The following is a 13,040-nucleotide window of genomic DNA, read 5'->3' as shown; positions in this document are numbered from 1 at the left end:
TTTCTCTATTGCCTTCAAATGATCAAATGAATCCTAATTCTCACTCTCCTCACCTCTTATATACTAGTATTATATTTGGGCTTAAAGAGTGATACCTCTAGTTTAATTATTAGGCCCAATAAGACCTAATATTTAAATATCTCTAATTAGTTCAATTAAATTAAACCAACTCAATATACCCACCAAGTTAATTAATTCCATTATTCATGATATCTCATATCAACAAAATAATTAATTAACACACCAAATTAATTAATATAGTCGATTATTATATTACCTAACAACCAATTAATTAATTAACACTCCAAATAAATAAAATAAAATATAGTAATACTAACATAAGAAATAATTAATAAAATTGGATTGTTACAAATATGACTTTTCTCATTTAGTGTCTTCTTCCACCTATTGGAGTATAGTCATGTCACTATACACGTTCACTAAATAGATGGATAATGAAATCATTTCGGGTGATCCAAGTCTAACCTAGACACCTTACGATATACCTTGTGTGACCTATGGTGATCCTGGAATTCTTTCCCGATGTTGATGTACTTGACTTGTCTTGCTTCTTTATAACTATCTTTCTTTTAGGTTAAATAAAAATCATCCGAATACATATTTTGATTTAAATTAATTTGAAATTAAATACTATTATATTATATAATAGTGATAAAGAAAATTATATGAAACATGCATATCAACAATAGTATAATATTAAAATAAAAAAATTTAAATGATTTTTTCTGTAAAAATGTACTCTATTTATTTAACTCTTTTGTTAACTATAATTAATAAGAATAATGTATTAAATAATTAATTTTATTATTAAAATTAAATTATCAAATATTTAATTATTTAAATATGATATTTTTATGAGACAAGAGGATAATTGTAAAATCACCTTAACAAACCATTGTGTTTTGAAAAGTGCTCAATAACCGTGGAATTCAAAAACTATGTAACAACCCAATAATTTGGTTCAATTTAATTTTGAACAAATTAAAATAGTTTCTATTCAATTTAATTTTCTAATTAAACTAATTAAAGTGTAGCATGAACAACTTGTATATTTTAAATAAAAGGAAAATTATTATTATTTAGCAAGTAATAAAATTTATTAGTTTTTATATAAAAATAACACTTAAAAAATGGAATGAAAAGAGCAGAGTTAAGAAAAATAAGAATTCTAAAATAAGAAATGTTCATATTGAAAAGAAAAAAAAACAAAGTTTGAATTTTGAAAAATTAACGTGACAAAATTTCCACAATTAGCATTATCCATTTTTTATGCCTTTTGATTACCTTATGAAGTTGCCGTTTTTGAAGAGCGAACCGTTGGATTTCAATGAATGCGTTTTGTATTGATTGCAGTGAAATGAGAAACACAAATGCTCGCGTTTTGTTCCTTACCCTTTCCTTTACTTTACGCTCCACTCCCAAACCCTAGAATTCAAAATTTCAAAAACTCCAACTTCCATTCCCAAATCCCATCATCAATGTCTTCTTGGTCATGCCACAAATGCACTTTCCTCAATCCTCCTTCTCAAATTTCCGAATGCCAAATCTGTTCATCATCACCTCCACCTCCATCTCTCTCTCCCTCTCCTTCTTCTTCTTCGATTTCCCCAAAATGGTCCTGCAAATCGTGCACTCTCTTCAACTCTTACAAAAACTCCACTTGCCACCTCTGCGGTACTCGAAGCCACGCTCTTTCCGTTTCCACTTTTCACGATTTGACTGAAATCGAACACGATGATTCCGTTGGCTCTGTTTTCTTGCCTCTTCGATCTTGCAAAAGGAAAGCCGTAGATTCCGCTGAAGATTCTGCTCAACCACTGGATTCTAAGCGTTCCTGCAACCCCATTGATCTCACCGGTGTGTTTTGTTTATTGTTTTTCATTTATTATTTTCTACGACTGTGTATGCGTTTTATATTAAGTAGTTGAGAAATACTCTATAGAGAAAGATGATTCTGGAAAAGGTCTTAGTTCGTTGAAGATTTTAAGTTACAATGTTTGGTTCCGCGAAGACTTGGAATTGCACAAGAGGATGAAAGCTATTGGTGACCTTGTTCAATTGCATTCCCCTGATATTATCTGTTTTCAGGTTTCATTTTATCATTACTTATGTATATTTGCAATACAATTTTTGTATTTGTGTGGCCTGGTTTGATTTTGTTGAGTTGTGCCTCAGGAGGTTACTCCAGATATATATGACATTTTCAAGCGATCCTCTTGGTGGAATGTTTATCATTGTTCAGTTTCTTCTGACAAGGCTCATTCAAGATCCTACTTTTGTATGCTGGTAAATTTCATAACCTTTGTTTCCATTTGAACTTATGTTGCACAACCTTTGTAATCGGCCTGATAATTTGATGATCACAGTCAACTTTTTATAAAACTGTCTGTTACCGCAAAAATGACCGCGACAAAATGGTATCGAAAGGTGCATACCGATATTCACCTTTTGGTTGATTCACACTGCGACGATTGCAATCAGTGTCGCAACATCTGTGCCGACTGAAATCGCGAAAGTCTTTATGCGACCCGTTATATTTAAAACCTTGATCATAGTTTTTATAATATGATTGATGCCAGAGTTATATTGTCTGCTAGCATGAAATCTGTTCAGAAGAGAACCAAACATGTTCTGTGCTAAGATTTGTATGCTTATGTACTAATATTTATGATTACTTTGATAGCTAACTCTATAGGTTAGTTAGTTTTGTTTCTTTTGAATAACTGGGGAGTATAAACACCTATTATTGAACATTAATATCTGATAAAAAGGGAGTTATATGTACTGAAACATCTGTGGTATCAATTTCAGTTGAGCAAACTACCTGTGAAATCTTTCTCTACCAAATCATTTAGCAACTCTATAATGGGAAGAGAACTTTGCATTGCTGAAGTGGAGGATGTGAGCGGCAAGTCGTTGGTTGTAGCCACCAGCCATCTGGAGAGTCCCAGTCCGGCCCCTCCGAAATGGGATCAAATGTTCACCAAGGAACGAGTGGAGCAAGCTAATGAGGCTCTAAGCATTCTCAAGAGCTACCCTAATGCTGTTTTTGGGGGTGACATGAACTGGGATGAGAAAAAGGATGGTCAATATCCTTTACAAGACGGGTGGGTTGATGCCTGGTCTGAGCTAAGACCAAATGAAACTGGTTGGACGTATGATACCAAGTCAAACCAGATGTTGACAGGCAATCGTACTCTCCAAAAGCGATTAGATCGTTTTGTTTGCCATTTACGTGATCTTGAGATAAGTAGTATTGACATGATTGGGATGGATGAAATACCTGGTGTATCACACATCAAAGAGAAGAAAGTAAGAAGTGAGATCAAACAACTGGTACTCCCTGTTTTGCCCAGTGATCATTATGGTCTCCTTTTGACAATTTCTAGCAAGTAATTGCCCCTTCTGAAAAATTCTAATGGTGAACCTCTTATTCACATTGTGCTATTTTTGTATCTAAGGCATGCACTGCATGCGTTTTTGTACTATGACAGCATGAAATATGGAAAGGGGTTATCTACCGTATTGCCTTTTAATATTTGTCTTATGATTCCATTCTGAAAATATTGCATTAGATTTGTCTTTATGCTCACATGCTTTGTGCTGTTTTCCAAGTATTATTTTGCCTGAATCCATTTAATAAAGCCGTATAAAAAGTTTTAGCTAAGAAGGATCTATGGTTTCGACTTGTTAATTTCATGTTTTTCCTTGATGGTTTTCCCCAACCACATATATATATATATATAAATGGAAGTGGTCAAACTAATTCAAAAGTGATCCCAAATAGTAGTAAAAGTAATATGCTAAAAATGTATGATATATACGAAACTTTAGACACTTGAATAAACTTTGCTTTCAAGAAGTTGGTTTGTTGAACTCCAGATCAATGCACCAAAAATTGTGCGTAAAATCTGTTTGGCAGAAATACAATCAAGAAAATTTAGCGAATTTTAATGTATTCATGAACATCAAATTTGTTTTTGAAAAATGCAATTTTGTATTCACGAACATCAAATTTGTTTTTAAAAAAATGCAATTTTGCAAAACAAACAAACAAACTATTCTTTTAATAGTTATGGAAAATTTACTTATAGTATTGTTTTTTAGAAGTGGAGGGCCAAAGCCTAACATAAAAGACAACTAACAATTATGTTTGACAAAAGTATCATGAAGATCCTCTAATAACATGTGACTCAACCACCTAGAACACTCATCAATATACTCGGTGATTCTCTTGCTTCCTTGCTTAGCCAACAAATCCGCATATCGATTTACTTTTCTAAAATTATGTTCTATCCTAATCGCTTCGAAATTGCTCCCAAACTCTTTGAATTTTCTTAAGCAAATTAGTACCATGGCCTTATAACCTTTGCTTTGCCCATTAGACCTGTCAACACCCCTCAAAGTTCTGCAATGTGACTGATACTTTTACCAATGTGTTTGCTAAATCCACCTTTCCACTTGTCTTGATGTCTTCCAATAATCCCTCACATCTTGCTTCACTCTCTTTCTGCACAGCCCCGTCTGTATTTAGGCAAATCCAATCGTCACCGGAAGGCCGCCAATTAACATGAACCGCACGAGTTTGCGTTTTATTCGTCTTGAGTTGCAAGTTCCTATTGTAACAGTATTCCTGCAATTATTTTTATTGGTTTATTTATATTTAATTTAATTATCATGTGCGATAATTTAATTAATTTGGTGACGGGGTGTGTGATCTCGAGATGAGAGTATATGAGTAATTAAAGATCAGTAGAAGTGAGTTAGAATTATTAAAAAATATTTTACTTATTAAAATAATAATATTTTAATTTCATTTAATTAATTAACTAGAAAATAGAAAGTTTAAGAATGAATTGAAAATTATGAAAAATAAAAGGGAGGAAGGTGTGAGAATGTTAGTAAGTGAGAAACGAGTTTATAATTTTAACTAGATTATCCTAATTATATAAATTAAGAGATAATTTAAGTTTTGGGGAGGATTTCAAATAGTACATGAAAACAGAAATTGAGAGGAAGAAGCTAAAAGACTAAGAGGAGAGGAAAAACTTAGAGTTTGAGGAAGAAGACTCATCAAACAAGAACTTTTGCATTGCTAGGATAACCAGATAAGGGGGGAGAACTATCTCAATAATGAATATATGCATGAGCGGTAGAATTGAGGAGTCTTTAACCTCAAATAGGGCTTTGAGATTTTAATAAAATTATGTTATTGATTATTGATTTGTTGTTTGTGATGATGAATTGGTGATGAAATTCATGTACATTGATGTGTGATAATTTTTGTTTTGATGAGTTAAATATATTCACCATTGTTGTTATTTGAAGGTTTAAGAATAATATGATTTTATGAAAAACCATGAATTAAAGGTGTTAATTTGATGAAATTAGATGTTATTGATGAGTATATAACAAGTATGTAATGTTTTATATCAATTTTGGATGCCTGGATTAATAAATAGGAATTATGTAGTGAACTCCATTAAAGAAGACAAAGTTATGCAGGTTTCAGGGTGGTGACGGGTAACCCGTCATATTGCTCAGACTTGATTTCCAAGTCGGTCGTCACATATGTGACGTTCTGAAGTTTTGAGGACATTGACGGGCGTCACACTAGTGACGGGTAACCCGTCATGCTGCCCACACATGTATTTCAAGCTGATCGTCACATGAGTGACATGTTGAAGTTTTGAGGTCGGTGACAGGCGTCACTATTGTGACGGGTAATCCGCCACGAGTGTGCAGTGGACACAGATACTTGTTTTAATGATATTAAGTTGCAGTTTTCGATTCTTTAACTTTTGTGGATGTTTTGGGTACTGCTATACTCTGTTAGCTATTATTTGAAATGATATTTGGTATTACTTAATGATTACACATGATTTTAATCGTAATCGGTGAAGTAATTGATGAATGATGGATATGTACATACGTAATGATAATGTTGTGAATTGTGATGATGATATGCTACTGTATGAGCATGAATTATCTCGCTGAATTATGAGTTTGTTGTTGTGGGATGATGGTTTGGGAGGGGAACTATTATTTGGTTGGTCATTGCATGTTCTGTTTATTGTCGGGAAGGGACTCTAAACATTATGTTGTTGTTGCATTGATGTGTTGTGACATGAATTCATTATGTCATTGTTGTTGATGAAAGAGGAAAGTTATAATTCGAGCAAGGTGAATTGGTGACTTGTACCGAATCCGAGCAGGGTGAATTCATGGTTCGAGTAGGGTGAACCTGGTTCCTGAGTGAACCAATTTATGATGATATGGTACCACATGCATATGAGTTCGGTTGACATTATGAGTCTCAATACATAATTTAAATGATGAATATGTGATTGATATGTGTATGTTGATGGCTTGAGTGTGAGAATGATGTTGTGTGATTGTTATTGTATGAGTAGATGTTTGTATTCTACCTTACATTTTATACCATTGATTTATTAATGTGAATTTTCATACCTTTTGCTTTGATGTTTTCCATCATGGACATCTTGCAGATACTCATGAATAAAGTTGTTGTTGTGACTGAGAAATAACTCTTGGGGTTATTTTGATTAGTTATCACAGGGTAACCGATTACCCAAAAACCTATAACCGGTTACACCCCTCAAATTTTGTCCAGAAACATTGTTTTTAAGCGGTGTAACCGGTTACTCCAATTCTGGTAACCGATTACACTATTGCAGAATCACTTTTCTGCAACTTTTTCAAAACGAAAATCACCCGTAATTCATCCAAACACTCATTTTTCTCACGAATAGTTTATACCATATTTTAACCTGAAAATCACTTTTCAAAAGTTCAAAACCCCAACTTATTTACCCCAAAAACATTCATAACCCCGATCCGACTCTGACCCGAAACAACATCAATTCACACCACATTGACAACAACAATTCAATCAAATTACATGATTTTAACACCAACAATTTCATCATTCACACAATTCAACATAAAGAAGAAAACACAAAACCTACATGACATAATCTACCTACCATCATCATGTTAACCCTTAGATAATCAGAACTCCACCCTTACCTTAGAGTTCATAGCAATCGATTCTTTAACCTTTAATAATGGTGAATCTCCCCTTGAGCCCTAATTTTTTCTTGTCTCTTTCTCTGCTTCTCCTCTTTTCTCCCAAAAGTTACGTTACTGAGTTTCTATCCCAAACCCCCCTTTTTATTCTTTTTTATTCTAATTCCTATTATTTTATTAACTTATTATATTATCACTATTTTCTTAATAATAATAATAATAATAATAATAATAATAATAATAATAATAATAGTAAAAATTCACTCAAATTAAATAATTAAATTAATATTCATATAACATTAATTAATTAAATAACTAATAACTAATATGATTAATTAGTTTTACTCACCACACCACCCTTTCTATATTTTTGCTCACACATTCCCCAACACCTTAATTTCTAAGGAAACTACCTCACACCAAGGGTACACAACACATCAAAATATCAATCAACATAACAAAACCACAACTATCATATAATTAAATTACGAAAAATAATTTAAATAAAATTGGGGTGTTACAACTCTCCCCCACTTAGAACATTTTCGCCATCGAAAATTACATGATACGAACAACTCTGGATACGACTCTCGCATCCTGCTTTCTAACTCTCAAGTCATACTTCCTCCCGTAGCGCCTCCCTACACTACCTTCACGAGAGCAATCTCTTTTCCTCTCAACTGTTTTAATTCTCGATCATCAATCCTTATAGGCAGAGTCTCAACTGTAAGGTTATCCTCACCTGAACATCATCCATCAGAATCACATGTTGGATATAATTTTGCTCTAACTTTCCTTGGAAGTTCAATCACATACAAGTGGATCCTTCATCAATTCATACGCGAGGTATTATTGCTCTATTTTTTCTCTTTAAAAGTAAGCCTTTTACTTTTGCATGTTGTCTATGTCCCAAATGCTTGATATGCTTGATGTATGAAATATTTCATGAATGTTCACTTCAAAAAAATTCAATTGATGTATTTCAGTTTATATGCTTATAGTGCCTTCATGCTATTCTTCTTTCATACTTGAAATTTATTCTTTGTGTATAAGCATGATATCTATTATTAGTTCTTGCATGATATATATGAGGTTGTTATTTATCTATTCCGACATGAAATATGTTTGAACATGTTATAATGTCAACAAAGTTCTTGTAGTGTGATTGTTATGATAACATTTATGTTTTTGGTATGAGTGGTGATAAATCTAAATAATCGCCTTTCTAGAGCACATGCGTGTGCAACATTCGGGAGAACCAAAAGTGTATGTCACGTAAACATGTCGCTTTTGAAGGAACCTAAGAGTTTTTTATTGCATTGTATCCTTAACCTTTCATATTTATTGTATATGTTATTTGACATGATTTGTGGCAACTATGAAATATTGTTGCTTAAATTGCTTTTATTTATGTTTAGGCACTTTCAATATTTACATCGTCCTATGTGAGTGTTGTTTTATTGATGATTTTATCTTTGCAAACACCTATGTGTGTTATATTAGTATATGTGTGATATAAGATACTTCTTATGGATTGCTTTGTCTCTTTTAGATGTTGTCAAAGTGGGAGAAGCATCTGTCAGATGAAGTTGAGATGCATACATTTAGGGGAACCTTCATGAAGACACGACACACATCGTCTCAAGTTTTGTCATCATAAAAAAAATGGGAGTATATGAGTGCAACTTCCTATTAAATGTATTTTGTATGATGTCAAAACTAGGATACTTTAGCATTTATGTATATTGGACGGTATCCTCTGAGTCTTAATGTGCATCTTAGCATTAGGAAGCATACAAATATTTTGGAAATGACTTAGAAAAGGTTAGAAATGATTCTACAAGGCAAAAATGTGTTTTTATGCATGACACAGGCTTATGTGTCTACATATACGTTGTATGAGTCAACACATGTTGATGAGTTTTAAAGCCTATAGCGTATGTTTGATATGCCGACTATGGAGGGGTTTCAGGTCAACATATAGAAGAAAATTTTCTTCTATGAGTCAACCCATGACCTATACAGGTTAACACATGCTTCGAATGTATCGATACATGACTCACATAGGTCGACACATACGATACATTTTCCAAAAAATCATGATTTTTCAAATCTTTTGCATTCTTTTTTCCTCCAATTTTCATACATATAAATACTTCATACATTCATCATTTTAAGAAGTGGAAAGCCTGAAAGATACAAAGGAAAATCTCATCACCTTCAATCTCTCTTTGCATGTGCATAATTACACATAATCATTCTTGTTGTGTTGCATCAAGGTTTATAGTTAATAACGTCCAATTTAGGTTGGTGTAACTAGTACAATTGGGTTGCGATCCTTTGGGGTTTTCATCAAAAAAATCATATAGGTTTTGTCCTCCAAGATCGGTGTAAATTTAGGGGTTTTGCGCAAGATTTCGTAATCGGATTCAGCCGAGTGAAAGCTTCGAAGATCGGCGGATTCTTTCAAAGGAGTAGCGGTAACCGGAGGATCGTTTGGAAATCTTGGATCATAATAATTCGCATTGGATTCAGCCGAGTGAAAGCTTCGAAGAACGGTGGGTTTGATCGAAGAAGTAGCGATAACCGGAGGATCAATTGAGATTATTGGGTGCCTGACCGAGCTCAAGATCAAGAAAGAGAAAGTGTTAGAATCAACATCAAACATATGGTTTGTGGGGTTGTATTACTACATTTTTCTTATAAAACTACTTTTGCAAAATAAGATTGATATCTCAATTCCTTTTGGAGTTGGGGGCAGACGTATCCATAACGAGGACGATTAGTGAACTGAATAAATCCTTGTGTACTCTCTCTCTCTCTCTCTCTCTCTCTCTCTCTCTATATATATATATATATATATATATATATATATATATATCTTTTACTTTTCATTTGCAAATTGTTGAGTTCGTAGATTGTGCGATCAATATGTTTGATTAAACTTTTGTTGATAACATTTCGAAAACGGTTTTGTTGTGTTGATTATAATCCATTAGATTGTAGTTGGTTTTTTAAATCAAGAAAACCATAGAAAATTCTAAACGAAATTGATTGCACATAAGGTGTTCGATAATTTGCCTCAATTAAGTTTTTATGTATTTTGTCATTGGAAGTAGCCTTCACCTTTAGTTATACAATTTAAACGATTTTTTTATTGATTTGTCTACCATAATCATCAATTGGTTTTCACATACGCAAATCCGAGCTTCTCGATAGCGGTTCAGTTTAGACGATTCGATTCGGGTCACTTCCACTAACCGTTAAATTTTCAAAACAATTTTTGTAAATTTTTTTAACTTTAGATCTATTAACCCCCTCCCCCTTCTAGATAAGTCGCTTTCGCCTAACACATGCAACTCTTTTACGTCGATTTGATTGCTTGGGTTTGCACTCACGAACCCTGTCTCTTGTTGATTCATGAAATCCTAAATTATGTGTTTTCCCTAATTCACTAAAAAAGAAATACAAAAACCTCATCAGAAGGGCTACCTAGAAGTTAAACGCTCACCTACCTTGGTTTTCCACCTTATTTATCGTATTTTGATACCATATGAATATTATACATAAAAATATTTATATGTTATACTTCCTCTTTGAAAACAAAACTATTAGTCATATTTTAAATCTAAATTAATATTTTTTTTTGGCAAATAATACGATATTTTGATAGTTTTTTTATTTACTAACCGATAAAGAAAGTGGTTAAGATTCATAATCACAACATTGAAAACTTTAAAATAGAAGAAAAAAATTATTTTAGAAAAAATGATAAATGTTTTAAAATGAAAAAAAAAACACTATATGAAATAAAATGAATATATAAATTAAATAAAATTAACACGATAGAGAAATGTCTAACATTGTTTCACTCATATTAGTTAATACTATACATGTTGTTTTATAGATTTCATATCTATTCCATGTCTATTCTGGGCCTTATATAGGTCCAAAAATGAGACCTAGATTATAGTATTCATTTAGCAAATAAATAAACTGGTAACACTTCGTGAAAAATTGAACACTTATCCTATCTTCTACTAGTGTCTCATTCGCCATTGAATTTTATATGACGATTTCCTACATCTCACGCCGAGTTAGACAAAAACAGATCTAATCGTTTACTATATATAAGTCCAACGACATGCAATTTAAGGTATGATCTCACTTTTACTTGCATTATCACTTCTCCTCCATTGTTCACTCCATTGACTTGAGCGTTGAAGTATTACTCTTGTAGGTCTATCCCACTTCTCCGTACATAAAGCATTTGACGGAGCTCTGGAATATATCGTTCCCTTTGCGTCTATCATTTATGGTTCCACCACGAAACATAGGCGAATCGCCTTCCTATTCTCATGTATCTCCATGAATAGTTTCTTCTAATTCTAAAGTCACATATAGACTAAACAAATCTTACTTGAAGGACGAGGATGATCTTTAATTCACTTGTCAGAATCATCATAAGTTCATCAACCTTGAAACCATTCTCCTACCTCGTCGTCTCTCCGATCGACGATGGATCGTCTAACAAGGAGAAAGTAAACAAAAACGGTATGACACAAGGCTGTCCAAGATTGATGGTGGCAAATAAGAGGCATGGAAAAGATAGACCTATCCTAGGATTCCAAGACAACGAAAAGATGGACGGGATCGACCAACCCCTTTAACACTATATTTCATTCATATTAAATTATCGTCCAAATCAACCAACCCCTTTAACATTATATTTCATTCCTATTAAATTATACACCATGTATGCTAGTGAGTGACCTGATTCAATAAGTAAAATCTTATATGCTAGTGATAGAAAACATAAGTGGTTTATCTTGGTCAAGCGACTCACTGGTGCCCGTGACCGGAAAGGATATGTTCTGCCATTCCAGCAGTTAAGGACAAGGATAATTGGCAGGATGAAGAAACTCAACTTCCAAATTCCCATAAGAGCAAGTAACCTATTACTAGTATTACTAACCTAGAAATAGTAGAGTAGAATTGTATTTTGTCGGTGTATATTTTTTGGAGGTTAGCGATTGGAATTTGGAGCAAAACAAAACGTGTGGAATAATTCACAGCACCATTACTACCCTGTTCTCATTTTAAGGAGCACCCATTAAATTGCCAGATACTAGTACAATTGAATGGTTTTTACTGCATACTGTTGTGCTCGCCAACCGTATCTGCTTGTCTTGTTTGTACTAATGTTTTTTACTTACTACATTCAAAATCTGGCTATCATGGATTTCTGTATCAGTAAAACAATAATACGAGACTGATGTTTCGTACCATTGTAGTTATTAATATAAGACAAACCAGGCTGTTTTTCTTCTAGTATCATCTGGAATAATTCAACCATGATAATGATACTTACATATTTAATAAGAGTCAACTCTATGGATTGTTAATATTGTATGATTACAGATACATCTGGCTATTAAACAGAATAAAAATGAATAAGACCTTAGAGTATTTATAGCAGAATATTCATACTCAGAACTTGCGGTGATGAAGAAAAAGGAAATGCGGTGAGCGTGGATCGAACACGCGACCTTCAGATCTTCAGTCTGACGCTCTCCCAACTGAGCTATCCCCGCAACATGAAAATCTTCCTATTTGTTTCTATTTGATTCATCACTTTCTATTCTAACGATACTTTATTACTTTCATATGTTATCTTCTCATTAAGTTAATGACTCCATAGTTATTTGAAATATAAAATGTCAGATGCATGTGAAGTTCAATATTGCAGTGAGAATCAATATTAGAATATGAGAGACAAATTTGTGAGTTTGAGAAGCAAAGAAGTGTGTTAGTGGGGACCACTCAGAAAAGCATGTGATCCATTATTGGCTATGACTATGGCATACAACTCATTCCATCTTTCATTGCTTTCGCATCCAAACAAAATACTCACAAGTGGACACCACAAACTCAACTGGACTGCTATTTTACTTTTGTTTTTATATGTT

The 13,040-nt window shown here is 33.2% G+C and overlaps 1 protein-coding gene and 1 non-coding gene across 2 annotated transcripts; one reads left to right on the top strand and one right to left on the bottom strand.

Moving 5' to 3' along the window:
• The first annotated feature begins 1,311 nt into the window (after positions 1 to 1,311).
• LOC127138356 (uncharacterized) lies at positions 1,312 to 3,557 on the top strand. The gene is made up of 4 exons (XM_051064787.1): positions 1,312 to 1,878; positions 1,964 to 2,109; positions 2,197 to 2,307; positions 2,833 to 3,557. The coding sequence occupies exons 1-4, from the start codon at positions 1,392 to 1,394 to the stop codon at positions 3,415 to 3,417; spliced, it is 1,329 nt and encodes a 442-aa protein (XP_050920744.1). The 5' UTR covers positions 1,312 to 1,391; the 3' UTR covers positions 3,418 to 3,557.
• A 9,035-nt stretch (positions 3,558 to 12,592) lies between these two features.
• Positions 12,593 to 12,665, bottom strand: TRNAF-GAA (transfer RNA phenylalanine (anticodon GAA)). The gene has a single exon. It is a non-coding gene; the product is annotated as a tRNA-Phe (tRNA).
• Positions 12,666 to 13,040: the final 375 nt, after the last annotated feature.

Source organism: Lathyrus oleraceus, chromosome 4 (genome assembly GCF_024323335.1).
Source record: "Lathyrus oleraceus cultivar Zhongwan6 chromosome 4, CAAS_Psat_ZW6_1.0, whole genome shotgun sequence".
NCBI lineage: Eukaryota > Viridiplantae > Streptophyta > Magnoliopsida > Fabales > Fabaceae > Lathyrus > Lathyrus oleraceus.
This window is presented reverse-complemented; position numbering and strand designations above follow the sequence as displayed.

Coding starts and splice junctions, on each gene's coding strand:
- LOC127138356 (XM_051064787.1), top strand. CDS start 1,392: ATGCTCGCGTTTTGTTCCTTACCCTTTCCTTTACTTTACGCTCCACTC. Junction 1,879..1,963: donor CAACCCCATTGATCTCACCG/GTGTGTTTTGTT, acceptor AATACTCTATAG/AGAAAGATGATTCTGGAAAA. Junction 2,110..2,196: donor CTGATATTATCTGTTTTCAG/GTTTCATTTTAT, acceptor GTTGTGCCTCAG/GAGGTTACTCCAGATATATA.